Source organism: Lygodium microphyllum, chromosome 24 (genome assembly GCF_053477565.2).
Source record: "Lygodium microphyllum isolate KBCC chromosome 24, Lygodium_microphyllum_v1.1.10, whole genome shotgun sequence".
Classification (NCBI taxonomy): Eukaryota; Viridiplantae; Streptophyta; class Polypodiopsida; order Schizaeales; family Lygodiaceae; genus Lygodium; species Lygodium microphyllum.
Window position 1 is genome coordinate 85,202,425 of NC_141158.1, and position 22,596 is coordinate 85,225,020.

Sequence of the window (22,596 nt, forward strand, 5' to 3'; positions counted from 1 at the left end):
ACGGAGGAAGTTTGTAGGGTTGTATTCCGGGAAAAAATAACTTTTGAACAGCAAAATGTGTCCGCTGTACAGCAACAAATACCTGTTGTAAATGAACCTGTAAATGTAGAAAATGATGCTAGAAATGATCAGCCAGGTATTGCCCATGATAATGAACCACTACATGTGCAGGAACCATCTTGCTTCAAGAAAGAAATGGACAGACATGACAGTAAGAAATGGTATAAAGCCATGTTGTCAGTGATGGCATCTCTTGAGAAGAATGGCACTTGGGACTTGGTGCAGTTGCCTAAAGGGTATAAAACCCTTCCATGTAAATGGGTTTACAAGATGAAGGTCACTTCTGGTTCCTCGCCAAAGTACAAAGCAAGATTGGTTGTGAAGCGGTTTGACTTTAATGAGATCTTCTCTCTTGTAGTCAAGATGACTACATTGAGAACCATTTTGGGCTTGGTTGCAGCTGAAGTTATGGAGCTCATACAGATGGATGTAAAGACTGTATTCTTACATGGTGATCTGCATGAAGATATATATATGCAGCAGCCTGAAGGATTTATGAAAAAAGGAAAAGAGAAGATGGTATGTAAACTCAAAAGGAGTTTATATAGACTGAAACAAGCACCAAGAGAATGGTATCATAAGTTTGATACATTTATGCAATCTAAAGGTTTTCATAGAAGTCAAGTGAATCACTGCTTGTACACCAAGAAGGCAACAAATGGCAGCCTGATTATCTTGGTTTTGTATGTTGATGACATACTGATTGCTGACAGGGATACTCGTGCCTTGGACTCACTGAAGCAAAGTCTTCATGGCAACTTTGACATGAAGGATCTTGGTGATGCAAATCACATTCTTGGCATGCGAATACTCAAGAGAAATTTATATGGGCTGAAACAAGCACCAAGAGAATGGTATCATAAGTTTGATACATTTATGCAGTCTAAAGATTTTCATAGAAGTCAAGTGGATCACTGCTTGTACACCAAGAAGACAGCAGATGGCAGCTTGATTATCTTGGTTTTGTATATCGATGACATGTTCATTTTGCTGACAGGGATACTCATGTCTTGGACTCACTAAAGTAAAGTCTTCATGGCACCTTTGACATGAAGGATCTTGGTGATGCAAATCACATTCTTGGCATGCAAATACTCAGAGATAGTTCAAAAGGATTACTCTATCTTTCTCAGCAGGAGTATATCTCCAAGGTTTTGCAACGTTTCAATATGGAGGGGGGGAAAACAATTGGGGTTCCATTGTCTCCATAAGTGAAACTCAATGCAGAGGACAGCCCTACATCTGATGATGAGAAGGTTGAAATGACCAAGATACCATATGCTTTAGTTGTTGGCAGTTTGATGTACGCTATGGTTGCTACGCATCCTGACATTGCCTTTGTAGTGGTAGTGATTAACAGATACATGCCAAACCCTGGTAAAAAGCATTGGAAAGCAGTGAAAGGTATTATGAGATACCTCAAAGGCACAAAAGAGTTGTGCATCTGCTTTGGAAATCAGAAGGCATCTGTTGTTGGCTTTACGGATACAGACTATGCTAGTCATGCGGATTGCAGAAAGTCCACTTCTAGGTATGTGTTTACCTTCACAAGAGAAGCAATCTCTTGGATCTCCAAGCTACAAAAGTGTATTGCATTGTCTACTATACTGAGGCAGATTATGTGACTCCCACTGAGACATGCAAGAAGGCTTTATGGCTTTCGTGTCTGGTGGGAAAGATTGGCATTACAGAGTTACATATTCTCCATTGTGATAGTCAGATCCCGTCTTTCATGCAAAGACGAAGTACATACAGGTGAAGTACCACTTCATTAGAGATATACTTGACAGCAAGAGCATTGAGCTTGTCAAAGTGCATACAGATGATAATCCTGCATACCTTCTCACGAAGGGTCTTTCAGCAAAGCAGTTTGTTCATTGCTGGACAGATGATGGAAGTTGGATAGATATATGTATTTCAGCTTTGTACATACCTAGACTTTGTTGATTCTTTTCTCCTCTTAAGGCACATTGCCTTTAGGTGGGAGGTTGTTGGGAATAAAGACCCTCGCGCCTTTTAAAGTGCTCGGGTGTGAACACACCCTTAGTACTTGTACCCACAAATCGTACACTCTCTACTCTGCTCTCTCTCACTCTCTATCTCTCGCTGCTGCTAACGAACACTGACTGTCTCAATCTTCGTGCCTCCTAGTCACTACAATAAAGAATCACTTTTTGACTTCTCGAATCAATGATGTTATGAATAGATTGCAGGGGGCAACCATATCCATCCGTATAGATTTGAAAAGTGAGTATCATCAGATACACATTAGATCCAAGGATGTGCCTAAGACAACTTTTAAAGCATCTCTTAGGCTATATGAGTTTCTAGTCATGTCTTTTGGGCTTACGAATGCTCCTACCACTTTTAATCAGATGATGGATCACATCTTCAGGCCACATAGAGGATTTATGGACACTTTCTTTGATGACATGATTATCTATTCAAAGAACGAGGTAGAGCATAGAAGACACTTGGGCGTTATATTCAATGAGGTACGTGAGCATAGGCTGGTTATCAATGACAAGAAAAGTGAATTCTTTTTGCATGAAATCCACTTTTTGGGACATATTATATCTGTTGATGGTATTCGCATGGACCCTGAAAAGGTTGAGGCAATACGATCATGCCTACCCTTGAGAAATGTGCATGAGATCCGCAGCCTCTTGGGCTTATGTTCTTACTACAAAAAGTACGTATGCGGGTTTGCTGAAAGTGCATCTCCATTGCATGCTTTTGCACAAGAAAAATGTGTCAATTAGATGGATAGTAGTGAAAATTTCAACATTTGAAAAGTTGAAGGAAAAGATTACTTCAGATTATGTGCTTGTGTTGCTTGATCTAAGAAAGTCATTCTAGTTCAGTGTGATGCATGTGGTAATAGCACATGGGTCTGTTCTTATGCAGGATGGCCGAGTTGTGGCTTATGAGAGCCGAATTTTCTAGTGCAAAAAAAAAAAAAAAAAGTAGGTCTATCAGAAAGAGCTATTAGCTATAATTCATGCACTGTCTACGTGGAAACATTATTTGTTGGGAACTGATTTTACAATGCAAATAGACCATCAGACTTTGAGGTACTTTCTAATGCAGGCAATGTTGTCAAAGAAGCATATGAGATGGGCAAATTTTCTCTTTATGTTTCATTTTCAAATTGTACATATTGATCGTAAAAAGAATATTATAGCTGATGCACTGTCACGTAGCCCACAAATTTCAGCCATTAGCATAGTTTATCACACTGAGTTGGATGCCATGAAAGAACAATATATTGTTGATTCAAACTTTGCTAATGTTTATGATCAACTTTGCAATTGCCAAAGGCATGAGCACTTTATGCTAAGAGATGGATTTTTTATGATGCATGGACGACTATGTGTCACAAAGCAATTATGTCCCCCGAGTTATCACTGAAAGTCGTGCTCCTTTGTATGCAAGACATAGAGCTATTGATGCCACAATCAAGGCAGTGGAGCATTTCTTTTATTGGATAGCTTTGAGGCATGATATAGAACAATTTGTCAAGACATCCATCGTATATCGAAAGGTAAAGCATAATAGGCAAAAGATGTCGGGTTTATTGCAACCCTTCCCTATTCCAAATAGACCTTAGCAGAGCATTGCAACGGACTTTACTTTTGAGCTTCCTAAGACACCTACAAGGGATGATGGGATATGGACTATCATTTGTGGGTTTAGCAAACAAGCCCATTTCATTCCGGTGAGGAAGAAAATAAAAACTAATCACATGGCACGATTGTTCTTGCGACACATTTAAGTATCGTGGTATACCAGAGTCCATCATTAGTGATCGAGACCCTCAAATGACCAGTTTATTTTGGAAGGGATTGTTTGTGAATATGGATATCACGTTGAAATTCTCATCATCCTTCCATCCGCATATAGATGGTCAGTCTGAGAAAGTGAATTCCACAGTGTTATATCTTTTGAGGTGCTATGTTTAGACCACAAGACACAGTGGAAGTAGTATTTGCCCTTGGTTAAGTTTGCTTACAACAACACAATGTATAGTTCCATGGCAAACCTCCATTTGAGGTGGTTGAAGGTGGTAAGAAGATACCACCTATCTTGCAAACTAAGGATAAGATCTTTGAGGCTGACCATTATATGGAAAACTTGGATGCAACCTATGCAAAGATAAAGTATGCACTTCAGAAATCATAGGAAAAGAAAAAGAGGACAGCTGATCGTCACAAAGACGTGCTTTGAAATTTACAAAGGGCGATTATATATTGCTGTGTTTTGAAAAGACAAGGCAAAAAAAGATAAAAGGAAGAGAAAGACTGTATCTGAAGTTGAGTATGAGATACTATGGGCCCTTCCAAGTGCTAGAGAAGATCAATGATGTGACATAATGATTGAAATTACCTCCACATTGGCAAATACACAATGCCTTTCATGTCAGTTTACTGAGGCCTTTTCATGGTGATGTTGCAAGAGGATATGTGTGCTGAAATTCAGCCTGAGGTTGAAGAGCTGGATGAGATTTTGATACCAGAGTAGATTTTGGTACATAAGGAAAGAAATGTCAAAGGTAAAGTTTCCAAGAGATACTTGGTGAAATTTCAAAATTATTCACAAATGGATGTCAAATGGATAGAATAGGATAACTTGACAAACCATCCTCAATTGTTGCAGCTTTACCTAGATGCTTTTCAATTAGAGCCGACTTAAGTTCGGGCTCAATTAGGTTCAACAGAGCAGGGGTTGGGAGTATTGCCTAATGCTCAAGGGGGAGATAGCACTTCCACTCCGCCAATTGTGGACAACTCTCGTATGTAGTGGATCTCGGATGTAGCCAGCATACATTCAAGGTAGTGTGCTGACATTATGTTTGCTATGAGGTCACTGTGTAAACGCCCCGAACAATGTAGTATACTTAGCAATTCCCTCTTCTGTCACTGCTGTTTTATAGGACAGCAAGCCTGTAAATTCATTATAGCATCTCCTTCTCGAGCTCTTTCTTCCATTTTAGCAACAAGAAGCAAGCCCTATCCATGTACTGCTGATAAACAATGGAGAAAGGCTGATTTCCTCTTTTTCTTTTCTCATACTGTAAAGAAATCAGTTCTTATCATTGCATAATAGATAATGCATGTGTGTTTGTAGGCTAATTCAAGGCTCCTAAAATTTAGGGACCTTCTAAAATTTAGGGACCCCCCAATATGGGTGTCATATGAAAGCTTTTTCCGTGTACATTGCAAAAACGGTATTAGAATCTTTATGTGACTTTCCTATGCAAAGAAATGTGCATTTCAAGCTTTCAGTCCACACATGCACATTGTACAAGCTTTTCATGATCATGCCATCTTGTTGATTGTAAATGTCTATTCTAGCGGATCTAGCCCACAGTTCAAGGCATCAATCCTTTCAGTGTGCGAGTCTAACCCTGATATGCGTGAGTTTTGGTCACAGACGCCCAATCGGGCCATATAGGTGGAAGTGTGAACTATCTTTTCTCTAACCCACCATGCGGGTCCACCATAACCTGTGACCACTCATCAGTGGCCAGCTCCAATGAACTTTTCTTTATACCTAATTAGTGCAAAGGAAACAAATTTAATAAATCATTATATAGACAAATTGATGAAAAAGTATATAAATTCTATTTCTATAGAGTTGTGACACACTGCTTAGTGTACTAGTCACTATAAGATGTATGCAAATAAATATGAGTTTCACCCGAGCACTAGAATTATCCTCTTGCATCAACTTATGATCAGTTTGGCATGAATTTTCCCTCAATTTTGAGACAAAAATTCTAATAAGTTTTAGCTCTATTTTTAACCAATTTGAGAACAATTTATGGTTACTTTTGGAATCATTTTTTGCATTGATTGCTGGTCAAATTTTACAATGAGTTTGTGATCAATTTGGGGTCACATTTGCAACAGTTTGTGATCAGTTCTCCAATCAACAAGTGATGCTCATTTTTCAAAAGTTTAATAGCCGGTTCCATAGACAGCGACATGTTAGTAAATGCCATTGATAGTTTCAGCCATGCTTTATGCTGAATTAATGCTTTTCTATGGTTAATAGTCAAAAGAATTGAGAAACATGAGTTATAGATACATCCAATGAGTTTTTAGTGACAATTTTGGACTGATTCTTTATTTTATGTTATGTATATGCTGGCTGGAAATTTTTATATAGGTTTGGGGCATGTAGCATGGTTGAACAACAGTGCACAATTTGTAATTGTGATGCCTTATGGAAATTCCAATGCAGCATGCTTTTCCTTTGGCACAATGCAATGCAATCAAGGACGATTGCAAGGATTTCAAGGGGAATGTCTATCATGAGGACATGAAATTTCAAGATGCTTTAATCTTGCTAATAAGTGTCAGTGGTGACAGTAGAGACTAGCATTAATTAATTAATTGATATCAATCTAACAGTCAACAGAGATTGGAGACTACTCCAAGTTGCAAATGGCCTAGCCAATTTAATTATGGATGAGCACATTTAATTTTGGGCAAGATTAGAAGGGCTAAAATTAATTTTCAAGATTATTTACTTTTGAAAATTAATCAAATGGGTGGATAATGCTGGAAAATGGGTTTAGATGGATGCAACTTGGCCAAAATGCCCATGTAAACTGAAAAAACATTTTTTGGGACTAGGTCTCAACCATTCAGTTAGTTTACAGCTTGGGAGAGGCAGAGAGAGAGCTGCTGGTCCATTTTCTGATCAAAGAACAATAATTTGCTGCAAAAGACAACCATCTAGGGCCTCAACAGGCAAGGGACAACAAGGAGTTATCTTCTAGAACTTGGCAATAGCATTGCTGATCAAGTGACTGCATTTTGGAGGCACCTAGCAGTAGCTGACTACATTAAATGCTAGCTGGAGCAAGCAACTGGCAAAATTTTTGGAGGCACCTAGCAGTAGTTGACTACATTAAATGCTAGCTGGAGCAAGCAACTGGCAAAATTTAGGGTTTCTCACAAAGAAAATCACGTTTTTCTCTCATCTTGGCTTTCTCTCACCTTCTCCAACCCATTCTCAAGAATCTCAGCATTTCTCAACCATTTTGAACAAACCTCAACCAAATTTGATGGACAACAGAGAGATCTCTACTGTAAACCCTAAATTTATGCAAAAATTAGAGTTTGACAGCCACCTCAAGAGCTATGCCAATTGGTGAAGGCATCGTACACTGAATTCAGCACCTGAAATCTATGTAATTGGTCAAGGAATTCAAATGCCAACCCATTCATGGTAATTTGGGGCAACATTTGGCTAGTTGGTGGTTCCATTTGTGCAAGGCCTGGGTGAAAAATCAAGGGGCAATTGACTCGAATTGATTACTGATTGTTGCTACAACAAAGAGGCTTTTTCAAACAACAAGGAGATTGTGAATCTCAACTTGTACTCATTCCATTAGTAATCAAGTCAAAGAAATACCGAAAGGGGCGCCAATTTTGGAACCAACAAGGCGTCTAGTGTCCGAGATTATTAAGATAATTTGTGCATTTCAAGTTATACCATTTGCTAATTGCTATGGTTAAGCGCTTGATCAAGGATTACCGTCCTTTCCAAGCAGGAAGATTGGTTTCATCTGCCCTTCCAAAAAAGTCACTTTCCATTATGCCCTACTTTTATGGAGTCCCTAAATAGCATTAGTCTTGGTCACCAACCAATGATGGTCTAATCAAGAGGCGATAAATCTAGTTAGCTAAGGCACCCTCTAGATGCGGCTGATCCGTAAGTCTCCAATTCTATCAAGGATGATCTAAATCAAGGGTCGGAAAGGGCTATCAATCTTGCAATTGCACTGAGATCATGTTCCACAAATTAGGATTCCTACAAGGGATATGGAAAACTTGTTTGGATGTCTGAAAAGACATCAGCACGCTATAAGCTAACAAAGTCACATCTTTAGAGACCAAGCCCAAACATACCATCCGATTGAACTTCGGAGTAATCATCTTGTTTTCCTTCCAAACAGAGCAACCAAGACACAACCAACAACTCAATCTGCAAGGAATTAGCAGGTAATCTATCTTCCACAATGCCAATTCACTTTCTGAAGGAGAACCTTCCATAAGCATATAAAATGGGTCAAGACAATAAAAAAAGGAACAAACAACGGGAAATCAATGTTGACTATGTGCCAACATGAACCTCTCTCTCTCTCTCTCTCTCTCTCTCTCTCTCTCTCTCTCTCTCTCTCCGTGTTTATTTAATATCTTGATTAAAGCAAACTTTTGTTCTAACTTTAATTTCAACCCTTGCCCTTGGATATACCCAAGGTTTTCTTGAAGTTTTCATTTTTTATACTTCATCGTAATTTTTTTAATTTCCCACCCAATTATAAAGTATTATAAAAGCAAAAGGTTTTCTTGTATGGATATACACATTAGCATTCATAATAGCACACATTAATACATGTGTGACATACATTCACATGGACACATATTACATACATTATGCATTATAATCTATGTGATATATCTTCATTTGCAACATAGACACACTGCATATGACATATCTTCATGTCATATAGATACATGTGTATAGAGAAACATTACACTATGCACATATGCATGTATATGTGTATATATGTTTATTATTTGTGTGCCTTGATTGATATGCTCAATGGTACATATGTACATACATACATACATAAACATGCATACGCGCGCGCGTGTGTGTGTGTGTGCACATGTCCAAAAGAGACAAGAGTGTGTGTATGTGTGTGTGCATGCATGCATGTGTGTACTTGCATGTGTATGTGTATTCATAAACACTTTCGAATTTTCATTCTAATGACTATTGTTTAGAAACTGTGATTCCATTCCCTATACTTCCATGTATAGTTTTTCACATACCAGAATGAGCATGGGATCGCAATGTGAATGACAATACAATTCTTGCCTCTTCTAAGAGTGGAATCGAAACGTTACTTTTGCAATCCCAAGAGCATCCCCATGATCCCAAGTCATTTATAATAATGGTTAACGTAGCTTCATTAGATCCTCCCTAGTACAAGACAAGGTCGTTATGAGTTAAATAGAAATGTTTGTTAGAATTCCTAATTATATATCCTACCTTCTTGGTGTGCACACACAAATTTATAATGCAATGCTCAAAAGTTTTGTCATTAACAAGATTGACTTACGACTTTAAAATGAAGAAGATTAACATATTTGTTAGCGTTGCCCTAAAACAATGCTTAGTTTGGATAGTGTAAGACTGTGTAACCCAAGTGTGGATATCATGTACTTTTAGAATTAGTACTCTATTAACTAAGTGGTCTTATGTTGACAACATAGTCACATTGTGTTTTTTAAGAAGTGAAAAATGAATAGTGGGAAAAAAGGGCATGCCATTGTGGTAGGAAGGATTGACTATTGACCACAACACAGGTAGAGGACTAAGAAATGTTGCATGGCAAGTAAAAGGAGCATCTAATCTAAGCAAGGCAAGGTAGAAGAGTATGACAAAAAGCTTGAAAGGGAAGGAGAACTCTCTCTCTCTCTCTCTCTCTCTCTCTCTCTCTCTCTCTCTCTCTCTCTCTCTCTCCATCCAATCATCACCAAGGAGATTTTGCTAAGCAAACTCCTATATTATGTGATACTTAAATGTTTGAAACCCGAATAGGAATTGGTTGTCCTTAAAATAACATGGAGAAACTATGTCCTTTTCCAAAATCACATTTGATCCTCCCCAGAGTTATTTTTTCCTTCTAAAGATGAGAAAGGGACAGCTCTAGAAGATGAAAAGGTGTTATTATTCTTTTACTACTTGTTCTAATACATATTATTCTATAACTTCATGTCTTCATGAGTTTGTCACATCCCAATGTATCCCTCAATCTTATTCATTAATTTTTGACATGGTTATTATGCTCTATCACCCCTTTTGCAGTTCGTCTCCCACTTTGATGTCATTTATCTTTTTTGTTTCCCTATAACTATGCATGTACTTATGCTAAAATAGACAATCCACAAAATGAAAACCTTGAATCCACCTGCAGCACACTAATCAAAACAACACATACCAAACCAAAGCCAAAAGACCAACATGTAATAATTAAATAAATTAAACATAACTAGTAACAACAAGTGCAAGCTAAATTGAAACAAATTTTCCACCAAAGCCCACTCTAAAACAATATTAGCAATAACAACAAATACAATTCAACTTTCAAGCATCACAAAGTAGAATGCACACAACAACAAAGCCAAAGCAATAAGCACTCCAATATCTATCCACAACAAATCAAACCAAAAAACAACCTATAAGAAAAACTTGAAATAAGAAAATCAAAAACTTTGTAGGGGCAACATTGACGTGCATTCATGCACTTGTCATTGCTATTCTTGCGACCGAAACACATTTACAAAAGTAAATGTTATTTGCACCTTGTCTCTTTAACTTGGTAAAGCCACAAATGGTCTACAATGCACAAGATGGGTTTGTTTGGGTTTCTGAGCAAAGCTTAGAATACGTGAAAGTTGGAAGGTTTGTTGGTATGATTATTATGGATATTGCAACAACTTGGTTCTCTTATAAGACTGACAACAGTAGTATTTATGCTTTGTATGGGTAGTTTGGCTTAAACGAGAACCAACAATCAACTGATCTTGAAATTACACGATAACTATCATCAAGTAAGACAATTAAGTTTTTTTTATTTGCAAATAAGGTGTGGCTAATTATATTACTTCAGGAAAGGACCTAAATACAAGGAAGTGCTCATGCTCCACAGACTAGGTGGAGCTGATGCAGAGTCATAGATACATCAAGTATACAAGCCTCTCAAGGCGGTCTAGGGGGGATGGGAGGCAAGAAGCCATGGAGCCCCGTGTATTGCCATGTAGGGCTGCCTACCTGCATCACGAAAAACAGGTCCTAGTCGCCCCAAGTATGCATGAAATGACAACGGATCTCCTGACGAACCCTAGACTCGCCCTGCACCTAGTCCCATCGACCGCGGAAGGAGTGGATGATGGAGGTCCAGAGCTCTGCTAAGGTCGCCTGTACTGACAGTCTCTCTCCGCCAAAAACCTCCTGACACCGCGCCTTCCAGATATGCCATCTGTAAGACTCCTTGTGATCTCCCATAACTCAGAGCGATTTGCTATGGGCTCTAGTACCTTGCAGATGGGTAGAGCCTCCAAACCAACAACTGCGCAAGACCCTGCCTCAATGATGAATATCGTGTCCTGCATCCTTGCCTGCCAGCATAAATCTCCCCATGAGATACATCCAAGGTTGGGTGCTATACGGCAAAGGATGCGGCATGCTCCTCTCCACACGAGTTGCACCACCTCACACGACCAAAGGCAGTGCTTTGGGGTTTCCAAAGGCTGTTGTGTGCAGCGCTTACAACCTCCCTTCTACATCTGGGCTAGCCAACTTCCCACTGTCAAGCCTCCATGTGGCACCAGCCATAAGAAATATGATACCCTCCTCGGCCTCCAACTATCCCATAGGCGGCGCTAGAAGGTCCGTCGGAAAGCCTCCATGATGTTGTGCTCCATCCAATGCCTGCTACATGACGGCGCCCAATCCATGTCCTGCATCAGTACGTGTCTACCAATCCTGGTTGTGTACTCCAGGAACCTTGGTGGCTTCTTGGCAACCACAGTGGCCGGCCATAGCCACTCTCTCAGATCCCACTCCAGCTCATCAAGTGGCTTGCTCTCCCAAATCCAAAGGAGCCACACCTTGAGCTCCTTCCAAAAGACATAAGGGTCCAGCCGCCATATCTTCCCCTGAAGGCCAATCACCCGAATCCTCCTCCATGAAAGGACAGCTATCCCCTCATCCTGCTGCCCTCTGTCAAGGGTAAGACCCCTCCCCCTCCTGCACAGCGAAGAAGGTCCCATGTGGAGCGCCACCCACTCTACCTGTCACCTGTAGAGGGATACCTGCTGGTGAAAACCTAGCGACCAATACCTCCCTGGGCTCTACCGGCTCTCGTATCGGGGAAGCAAGCCACTCCTAAGGTATTGTTGTGTCTATCTCCCTTCTCCTCAACTCAACTCCTCTCTGGCATCCCGATACTCGCTGCAGCACCTCCTTGTCCACCATCCTGTACACCTCCCGCCAAGTCTTGATGGTATGAGCCGGGCCGGCCTCCCAACCTACCCACTGGATGTGGGGACTCTCACCAATCTATTCCCCATCCCGATCTCTGACCTAGGGGTTCCAAATCATTGGGGATCTATCTCCTCTTGGCAATCTGGGGAGCTCTAGATTAGGGCCTTACGGAAGCCCTGCCACACACGGAGCAAGCTACGTAGGAAGGGGAGATCTCGGGGGGGGAAGGTGATCTCGGTTATCGTGAAGATCCATCTCAGGGATGGCCTCCACTCACCGCCAAGCCTCGATCTACAATCCTGAAGACCCTTCTGCAATAGGACCTTCCAAGTCTGCCCTCTTGGTGTGAGGCTGCGGACTACTAGCTTGCCCAGGAGGGCCATACTCTGATACTCTGGGTCTATGATCCCAAGCCCTCCCTCTCACCGATGTCGGATGATGGTCACCCACGCCACCTTAGCCCGGGAACCCCTAGAACCGTCTGACCTGGACCAAAGGCAATTCCACACTAGGCGGCGAAGCTAAACTACGCAAGATGAGGAGAAACACCAACACGAGGCGACATATCAAACCGTCGCTAGGAGGACCTGGTTAACCACCAGGGCTTGACCTACTAGGGAGAGGCAAGCCATACTCCAATAGGTTAGCTTCCTTTGAATAGAGTCAAGGACTAGAAGAAACTGCTGGGCGGGAGTGATATCGAGTCCCACAAGGAACCCTAGGTAACGGACAATTTGCCCTCTGCTCACCCATCTAAATCCCAGGTGGACGCCCCACTCCGTGCTAGAGTCCGGATCTATAAGGAATACAACTGACTTCCGCCAGTTGATTTTTGCTCCCACTACAATACAGAACACCTCAAGAGCCAGTCTCACTCTCTCCAGCATCAACTCATCATCCTCTATGTAAAGTGTTGTATCATCTACATACTCTGAGTCTAACAACTCCGTCTCCTCTCTCATTGGAAGTCCGAGGTCGCGTAACCTGCTCACATGTGACCTGAGAAAGTGAGACATTGCCTCTGCAAAGAGTAAGAACAAGTACGAGGCCAAGGGGCAACCTTGCCGAACCGATCTCTCCAGTCGAAACTCCTCCCCTCACCTACCACCTATGAGAACCTTGCTGTTAGCCGATCTGCAAAGTGCAGAGGCCCCTCGGATCCATGCACGGGGGAAGCCCAACCTCACCATGGTGCCCTCTAGGAAATCCCAGTCCACCCTGTCATTTTCTTTCTCGAAGTCCAAGACTAGTATGGCCAATTCTTGCCCACTGTGCTAAGCCCACTCAATCGCCTCAAAGAAGGTGAATACATTGCCTAGGATGCTCCTATCCTGGACAAAGCCTATCCGTGTGCCATGAATGATGTCTAGAAGCATAGGGCGGAGTCACCTACCAATCATCTTTGCCAATGCCTTATAGGCAACTAACAATAAGGTGATCGATCTCCACTAGGAAAGCTCCAACCAGGAAAAAGGCCATCCTCTCCCGAGCATTTCTGCCCGTCCTATGTATGGAAAGCCTCCTCTAATCCTTCTCTGTGAAGGGGGCTAGAAGGGAGCGTCCCATCTCCTCTGTGAAACGAGGGACGGGATGTGACCCCAGACCTACTGTCTACATCGTTGTCCTCTAGTTGAGGCTATCTCCTGTGCTGGAAAAGGCATCTATAGTAGTCGGTGGCAATCTCCATCACCTTGTCTGGCTAGAACGAGTCCTCCCATACTGATCCCGAAGGTTGCGTATCTGCTCTCGTGAGGTGTGGGGCTAGTACACCAGGAAAAACTCCCTGCACATTGTGTCCCCCTTCCGTGCCCAGAAGGCTGCTGAAGTGTGGAATGAGAACTCCGAGAACCTGTTCTCTAAGCCGACAATGGCTGCTTGTGCGTGCACCTCCTATGCGTGGAGGGTAGGATCCCCTGTTGCCTCCTGTAATAATCTCTATGTGGCTGTAAGGTCCCGCCGGAGTGCTCTCCTCCTCCCACCTATGCTACCATGCCTATAAAGCTGCCTCCTGACAGATACTGCTCAACTTGACTAGGACCTCTGCAACCTTCTTTGCGATCCTGTCCCTCCTGCCCCACTCCCTGGTCCAAATCTGCTCAATCTTTCTCTTCATCTCCTCCCTACTATAGATCGCGTCAGGGATCCAACAAGATCGTGTGTCTAGGGTCTCTAAAGCCTCCATGTTGTTGAAGTCTCCTCCAACAATCCAAGAGTCCACCTTTGGGAGTCCTGCTGCGATTTCCACCTAGAACCTGCTGCATGCCCTAACCTCAGTAGGGGCATGGCATAGACATTGAGGACTTTAAGGCACAAGTCCCCAATATCCAATCTGATCCATAGAGCCCTCCCTGCCACTATCATCCCATGGTCTCGTACACAGGCGGTGAGACTCGGGCCAATAGAGGCACGTACACCTCCACTCTTGCCATGGGCACCGATAATGTGCTCCCAATAAGTGTGGGAACTGCCCGAGAGTACCTTTCCTACCCGCTGGGCGTGGGCAGGAGTGAGCTTGTGCTCCTGTAGGAGTAAAATGTCGATCCCGTCTAGCAAGGGCAGGCTGCAGCTCCTGCCGAACAATCAACTTCCTGGAACCTCGTGCCCCACTATAGTTGAGGCTATTCACATTCCAAGATACAAGGTATAAACTCATAAGGAGACCTGTGACTGACCGAACGCGCATCTGTTCGGTGTGAAAGTTGCTGACGAAGAAGAGAAACTACGAGGCATGCATATACGCTTCGCTGCCGGCCTGGACAATGAACTCCATTCCCCCATGGTAGCCCTCGGGCAAACCATGGGGGTGATGGATGCGCCTAGTGGAACCACCAGGGAATCCATTAACCAGGCTGAGAGGCGAGACTCCATACACTAGTAGAAACGGGCTGCTTGTGCTAGGGACCACTCTATCACATCCATCAGCACTCTCCACTACGAAGGGGCTCGAAAGATAATGCTCAGATGAGGGACCTCGGCCCAAGCCCACCAGTTTATGTCCATCATGCAACCTGGCCACTGCTAGGAGAAAAGTGCCAGTCCACCTTTTCTCATCCATTGGGAGATGTGGTCTGCCACCTGGCTCTTCACCTCCTCTATTTGAGTCATCGTCTAGTCTCCAGTGTGAGAGATCTGAAGGAAGAAAGCATAGTTTGGCCCATCCGATGGTGCTAGCAAATGGACTTTGCCACTCCTGGACTTGTGTACCACGAAGATTCCCACCTCCAAGGGTAGTGGGAACTCTCCCTGCTCCGGAACACTCAGGTAGGACCATAGCCCACTGCAAAAAAACTCCCGTGGTAGCAGCTGTATCTATCTCAAAAAAGTGTAACAAGCGGTATGGACGGATGAACTGGTGGTTGTGTGGGGAGAGCAAGGGGAGCTAGACTATCGGTGGGTGGAGGATGTCGATGTATAGGGCTCCTCGCCTCCTGTTAGGGGGGGAGGTCACCTATGCTATGTGGGGGTCAGAGGGGATGGTCGGTGGGGAGGGGAAGGATCGAGGGATGGTGGGGTGATCAGAGGCACCCGGCTGGTGTGAAGAGGGGGTGGTAGCTCTGGAGGAGGGGGGATGTGTGGACTAGGGTCAGGGGGGGAACCAAAGGGGGGGATGGGCCCTCAAACGAGGCGGCCTGTGACGCCTCCATCGGTGGTGGGTCTATAGCCCTGTGGTCCTGTCGGGTAGGGAGAGAAGGGGGAGCCCACATGGTGCTCTGTCGAGGGGGCAACGCTCATCCTCCTGTTCCCTACTGCCGTGGCTATGTCTGAGGGGTTACGTATGACTCCCCCTGCCGTCTCCCTCTCTGTCGTCTCAGTACCCATGTAAAGCCGTCCGATCAACCTGTGGGCCTGTCGGCGACACTGCCTTAGCTCCAAAGCGCGTGCACTCTACTGCCTGGTAACCAAAGTCATGGCAACACAAGCACTGCCCTAGCTGCCTAGTCACGATGACTTGTTGACTAAAGGAGTGTCCGCCTACCTCAATCTCTAGAAACTGTGGTATGTTCTTTGTCTCTTTCACTGCCACCCGTACCTTTGGGACTCCTACGGCTGTCACTGAGTCCGCGAAAGAGACGAGAAGGACAGTGCCGAAGAGCTGTCCAAAGCCTTCCACCAACTCGCAATACTCTATCACCAGTCCGAGAAAGAGAAGGGCGATCGCGTGTCAAAAAAACATGTTGTGGAGCGCGAATGCCTCCACTGTGAAGCCACTGTACCAAGGGACCATGTAGATGATCCCCTTCATGGAAGCATAACTGGCCAATAACTCATGGGTTGTGTCTGTCGAGATGAGCCGTACCATGAAGATCCCTTGGCCCATTAGAACCGCCTCCACAATCTACGTTGTGCCAATGCGCAACGTGGAGTAAAGCCACTCCCAAAGTTGGGCCCTGGATGGGGAGTGTCCTACTACGTGACCAACGTCTGACCAAGGGTTTCCATTGCGTGTCCCTGCTGAGAACCTAGCTGGCACGCATGGAAGGGGGGGGGGGGGGGGGGGAAAGAAGCTTTCTGTTTTCAAGAGTAGGTAAGGTGTTGGTCTCCACTGGTGGCCTGGTCTCGCGGGTGGACGCAAGGGGTTTTTTTGGCTGTCAACAAGGGGGAGGAACGGTGGAGCATGTGAGAGGTTGGCGAGAACAAGGGGGGACAGCCTGTCACAATGATGGGGCACGCATCGCAAGGGGGGGCCCAAGCGGAAAGGCGTGGAGAGAGAGGTGCAAAGGCAGGCAGACGGGGGGGGCGCAATTGGGAGACGGCGGAAGGCAGGGAGGCGCAGTGGCGGACAGAGGAGGGGAGGGCGATGGTTGCCAAAAGGGGGGAGGCATGAGGTGACCAAGTGGTGGGAGGGCAACGCAGTGGTCGCCAGGGAGGGGGGGTGCACTGACGAACAGAGGGTAGGGAGGCACTATAGCAGCAAGAGAAGCGGGGGAGGCGTGATGGTGGGGTGGCGGCACGTAGCGCATCAGTCGGGAGCGTTTTTTTAGTAAGACAATTAAGTTATTCATCCCAATAATAGTAAACCAAGCCTATGCCATCACCATGCTCCCACAATGGAAAACGAGCTTGTATGAGTGCATCACGAGAGTGTTTGGGCAAGCAAAACCATTGGTGCAATAAAACTCAAGCCATCAGAGAAGTCCAATGTAGCTAAGCAAAGTATGACTAAGGAACTTACTTCTAACATAAGAGAAAAGATTCAAATACGCCAAAGAAGAATTCAATATAGCCAAGCAAGGTATGACAAAGAAATTTATTTCTAGCATTAGAGAGGAGGATCTACAAGCCTCCATTTTGTCTTGTTCATATTGGCAAGCTATCCAAAGGAACTAGAGGTGACTAAGTTTGAAGAAGTGAGAACTAGTCTATAGAACTATAGAAAGATCCCAAAGGAGGTCTTGAGTGCAGAGATATCTTCTTCATGTCACAATGTAGGCATTTTGTCGGACTACATGGTATAGAAGTAAATGGAGAGGGGGGGCACAAAGAGAGAGAGAGAGAGAGAGAAACAAGAACACAAACGATGATGAAGGAAACAAACTCTGGTTTGAAAACACAAAGCAAGCTGTCATACAACCATCCCCTCCACAATTGGACTAGCCACATCAATGAGGGCGCCGGACCACAAGGCATGAGGGAAAGGATGTTAGCAGTCTAGTCAGCTCATGTGTGAGTTTGTGTCATGCCTAACATTACCAAGGTATTTAGGCATTTTATTTTGCTCATTATGATGAGTATTTAGGCATTTATTGTTGGCTGACCAGTATTAAATGCGGGCCGACCTACTGCCATTTATAGCACTATTTTGGCCTATATATGCAGGGCTCCCTCCTCAATCATTCTTTCATCAAGAGGATGCAAGCAATGATGAGGAGATGATGACGAAGAAGGCAGCAATGATAATGATGATGATCATCATCATATGATGTAGGAGGCTCAACAGCAGCAGCAGTTATATAGGTCAAGAGAACTAGTTCACTACTGCCCAGGTTAGGCCAACCTGCCCATGATGGGCATAATGTCATCACACCTATAATAATGACCAACCTGCATGTGAAAATGTGCCACCCAACTGCCACATGGAATACACCTAAAACTGATCACAAATGCTGAGAGAAAACAGGCTGAGAATACAATGACAGCACCTAATAAACACATTAAAATGACACATTGTCAAAGCGCCAATGTCTCTGTCATACTCTGACAAAGCTTGCAACCAGGAGATGAAAGCAGGAAACACTCCAAAAGCCAACATTTTGGCCCTGACTGGTGGGTGCTTTTTCCATTAGTGTAGCAGATCCGCAACTTTTCAGCTTGGTAGTTATTTTCCCTGCTTTTGCCTATTTATAGGCTGTGCCCACACTTTCTAGTTCAGAATCTATTTCAGTGGTTATTCTTTCCTCCATCATCACATTCACCTTCTTGCTGCACCCATTCCTCTAATCTTTATTTCCATTATGGTATTAAAGTGCAGACATTTCCCCACTATCGACACTTCACAAATGGCCGATGATTGCTATCCATAGGACTATTGCAGTCCAGACCTATGTTTCTTGCAACAAAAAGCTTCACAGCTAGTCATGTTTGCTGGTGCAATGACACTCACCACTTCCTAACTATCCAGCACGTCCTAATTGCCTGGTGACAGCAAATAGCTGCAGTTTTGCTTATTTTGTCCCTACTCATGGCAGCAATTTCCAGTTGATCAAGGTATCTGTGTAGCTATTGTGGTCAGAAGGGCCACATCTGCAAATGTTGCTATCAAAGTATGGATGATGCAGCCAATGAGCCTCAAGACAGGGTCCCCATCATGGAGATGGAGCTCATGGTAGACCAACTCATGATTGTAATCGTGGAGAAGATTATTCATTATCTTGCTTCATTAGAGAGACCACTGGATCATGCCTTTCTTCACCTCATTAAGCCTGAATAATGAAAGAGATGCTATAACTTTGAAATTGAAGCCTAAACCTACGACTCAAGGATTCAATGATATCTCATTTAAAATATGCAATATCATTACCAACATGGAAGTTTGAGTATACCTTCCATTCTGACAGCTCTCCCATGCTCAAATAAAGAACATGTGCCCCTGTTTAAGATGCATTTGTCCACTCGTCTTAAATGCAAGCACATGGCCACATATCTTCTTGGAAATTTTTGATAGTTCTTAACAATTGTAGAATGAGCATTCCTACTCCATTTTGAAAACTCAAGGCCTCAAATTGAAGGCTAAGATCGTTTACAACAAGATGGGATGGAGAAAAATGACTTTTTCTGTTGTGACAGGCCAAAAGAAGCCACCTTTTCTTGTTAGTTTGACTCATGTTCACCCTTTTACAAGGCAATTCTCTTGACAAAACTCTCCTTCTCTTTCTAAAGACAAGAATCAAAGTCCAATAAAGAAGCAATGGGCATGGAGAAATGCTGAGAAGTTACAAACATGATTTCTTCTCATTGGTCTATTGAAGATTGTCAATTTTTCTTTCTAATTGCTCATCAAAACAAACAGTCTGTTGGGTTTTGGGATCTTACATGAGATGAGTCATGCATTTTGGTGGATAGACACCCACATCAACATCAAATATGAAGTGGACGTCAAAGTTAAAACTCTCATCAGATGGCACCTTCATATATTCAAGGCCCATTTGGTGGCCAAGGGATATGATCAAGGGGAGGGCAATGACTAAATAAAGATCTCCTTAAGCCCACATGATCATACCATCAGACTGGTCCTAGCTTGCATCCAATTGTCAAAGGGCCCATTTTTCAGATGAACACTAGGAGTTCCTTTCTTCCTTGACCTAGTAAATTATTGCCAAAGTATTGCAAGGCCAACTAGTGAACCTTACTCAATGTTACTATGTAGTCAGCTGCAAGCCTTTACAAAAAGAACAAAGCGCAATTTTTACGAGCCAATGTTGAAGATGGGCATGGGACTCCTTTTGCGGGAACATGTCAAGATGGGGAGTTTTACCGGGTGAGAGTTAGGTTGATCCTTTCTCAGGTCTTGGGTTACTTGGGCCCCAAAACGGGGTGCTTGGTGCCTATCCTCCCCAGCTTAATGCTGGTCTCCCCAACGCTGTCAACCAAAGGGAGTGGAAATAAGCAGCATAGTCTGACGAAACCAGAGGCTTAAGGCTTTGGCCTTGTCAGAGCATTTGCATAACCTAGTCGTGCGTACCCAACTCACAAAACAAAACAAAACAAAACAAATAGATCACAATTTTACTTTTTACCATCTCACAGCAGTTCTTAGATTGAGACTGGACAATGTACTAGACTTACATTTTCTAATCTTCTACATTTGTTTTTATGAAATTAAAATCACTTCAAAAGAAGACAGATTGCAGGACAGAAGTTCATGATAGTCAACTTACATTATACTGCAGAGTCCTTAAAGCCACATTGGAGTCATTTACTGTTGCCCGGAACCTTATCCCCTCCCCAGATATCACAACAAAATCTTCTTGTATCAGAGATGATGCCACCCACTGCTCACTACTACCTTGAAAAGTTGACAGATGATCTGTAGCATTTCTGGGCAATGTTATAGATACTGCACCTGAATCGACTCTCAAAAGAATCTCCACTTCTAGCTCTTGCATATCTTCTGTTTGAAGTTAGATAAACATGACAGAATCATGTCGGCACGATAGACATTCTTGAGCTTCAATGCATTGGCCAATTACAAGGATTACCTCTTGTGTCATATTCATCTGGATCACCTACAGTTATGAGCCTGGAATCTGATGGGACCAACGATCCATTCTCGTAAAATCCATGGCTTAAAAAGCCAGAAGAGTCAAGCAAGGCTTTAAAAGGAGCATAAATAAATGGAGGGTCATTAACTGCCAAAATTGTCGCAACAATGCTTCCATTTACTGATGCACCATACTCATCCACAACAGAGATGACAATTGAATCATTGCCATTGAAATTAGTGTCTCTGCAAACACCACAAAAACCATATTCCTTGATTGTCAGAATGCACCAACTGGGCTCCCACCTTGTAACAAGGTGTCTATCATACAACATTTCAAATATTGTAAAGTAAGCCTTTTTGAGAATACAAATAATGAAATCTCCTGAGCACTCAAGAAACAAAAGCTTTTTACTAAGGTTCAAGCATTGGATTTTGGGAACAAACTGTTCTATACATTGAAACTAAATAGTTGATAAAATGAACACAGACACTCTTTCATTGGTTGAACATTTGTAAAAAGCAAAGAATTTCACAAATGGAACATTTAGAAAACAAAAGTGTTTTGATTTGTTCACTGCTATGATACAAAGTGTGACAAAGGACATACACGCTGCAATCTCTTTTCTGCACACATGACAAAGTACTAAACATGATGAAAGAAATTCACAATGCTGGTATTGTTACTAAGGGGAAGGTTATGTCAAATAGTAGCTCACAAGTATGTGTCTTGTATGCAAATACATGCTACTGTTCTAAACATTTTTTTGTTTTAGCAAACGAGTCTTTAAATATAAGGAAATTCACCTCTCATTTATATTGATGTTTTGGAGACATGACAATTTCTTTTAAGTTCTCTAAGCAAACTACATGTCATCCCTTTTCCCAGTGTATTGGCCCAATCATAGCAAGTGACTTACATACAGGTAGTCTAAAACTTGGTAATATGGTCCGAATCCTTGATATTGTCTTCCTCTTGTGAATGCAAGTGGACTAACAAAGCGCCCAAAATATAAGCTCCTTGAATAGCTAAAAGATACATATGGGATATACAAAGAGGATGAGAACAAAGGAACATGAACAAGATGTTAGCCGGATTGTTAACTCATGTGCAAGTCTGTGCATGCCTCTCAGGGCTGGCACATTATCATTATTTTAAGCATTCTTCTAGTCAATTATATGTCGCATTTGTGGCATTTGTGCGGGCATTGCACGTGAAGATGTCTTTTGAGGCCAAGACAGAGTTTTAGGCGATCATGGACAATAAGGCACCTGTCCGACTAGCTCTTCCATTAGATCAAAAGCTTGATGGCAAGAACTACCACATTTGGCGGGTCATGATACTTGCCATATTGGAGTCCTACGATTTGGCGGAGCTTGTTATGGAGGCTATCCATCGTCCTTCTTCACGAGACGAGTCTAGACTCTCTTCCAGTGATAAGGTGGAGTTGGCAAAGGCTCAAGCACATTGGGATAAACTCAAAGCTCGCATTCGCTCGTTGTTATTTCTCTCATGTACTACAGCTATTATCTCTCATATAGAGCATTTGACACTGGCCCGAGAGACATGGCTGGAGTTGCATCAAATGTATGATCGGATGACCCGTCATGAAGCGAGTCTCTTTGGAAGTCTAGATGAGGATGATGAGTGTCAACAAGTCATCATCCATGCAAGAGCATATCAATACGCTCAGGCGGCTGCAGATGCAAGTTCAAAACGCAAGAAAGGTGATCGCTTCTGAAGACATGGCGATAACTCTCCTTTC

The 22,596-nt window shown here is 43.2% G+C and overlaps 1 protein-coding gene across 1 annotated transcript in view; it reads right to left on the bottom strand.

Moving 5' to 3' along the window:
• The window catches only part of LOC148015316 (uncharacterized), a 293,490-nt gene that overhangs the window by 13,981 nt on the left and 256,913 nt on the right, over positions 1 to 22,596 (bottom strand). The window contains exons 24-26 of the mRNA XM_087664938.1: positions 20,829 to 21,076; positions 20,508 to 20,740; positions 8,913 to 9,063 (exon numbers count right to left, since the gene is read on the bottom strand). Of these exons, the coding sequence (XP_087521064.1) occupies positions 8,913 to 9,063; positions 20,508 to 20,740; positions 20,829 to 21,076 (632 nt within the window). The remainder of the gene's footprint in view (positions 1 to 8,912; positions 9,064 to 20,507; positions 20,741 to 20,828; positions 21,077 to 22,596) is intronic.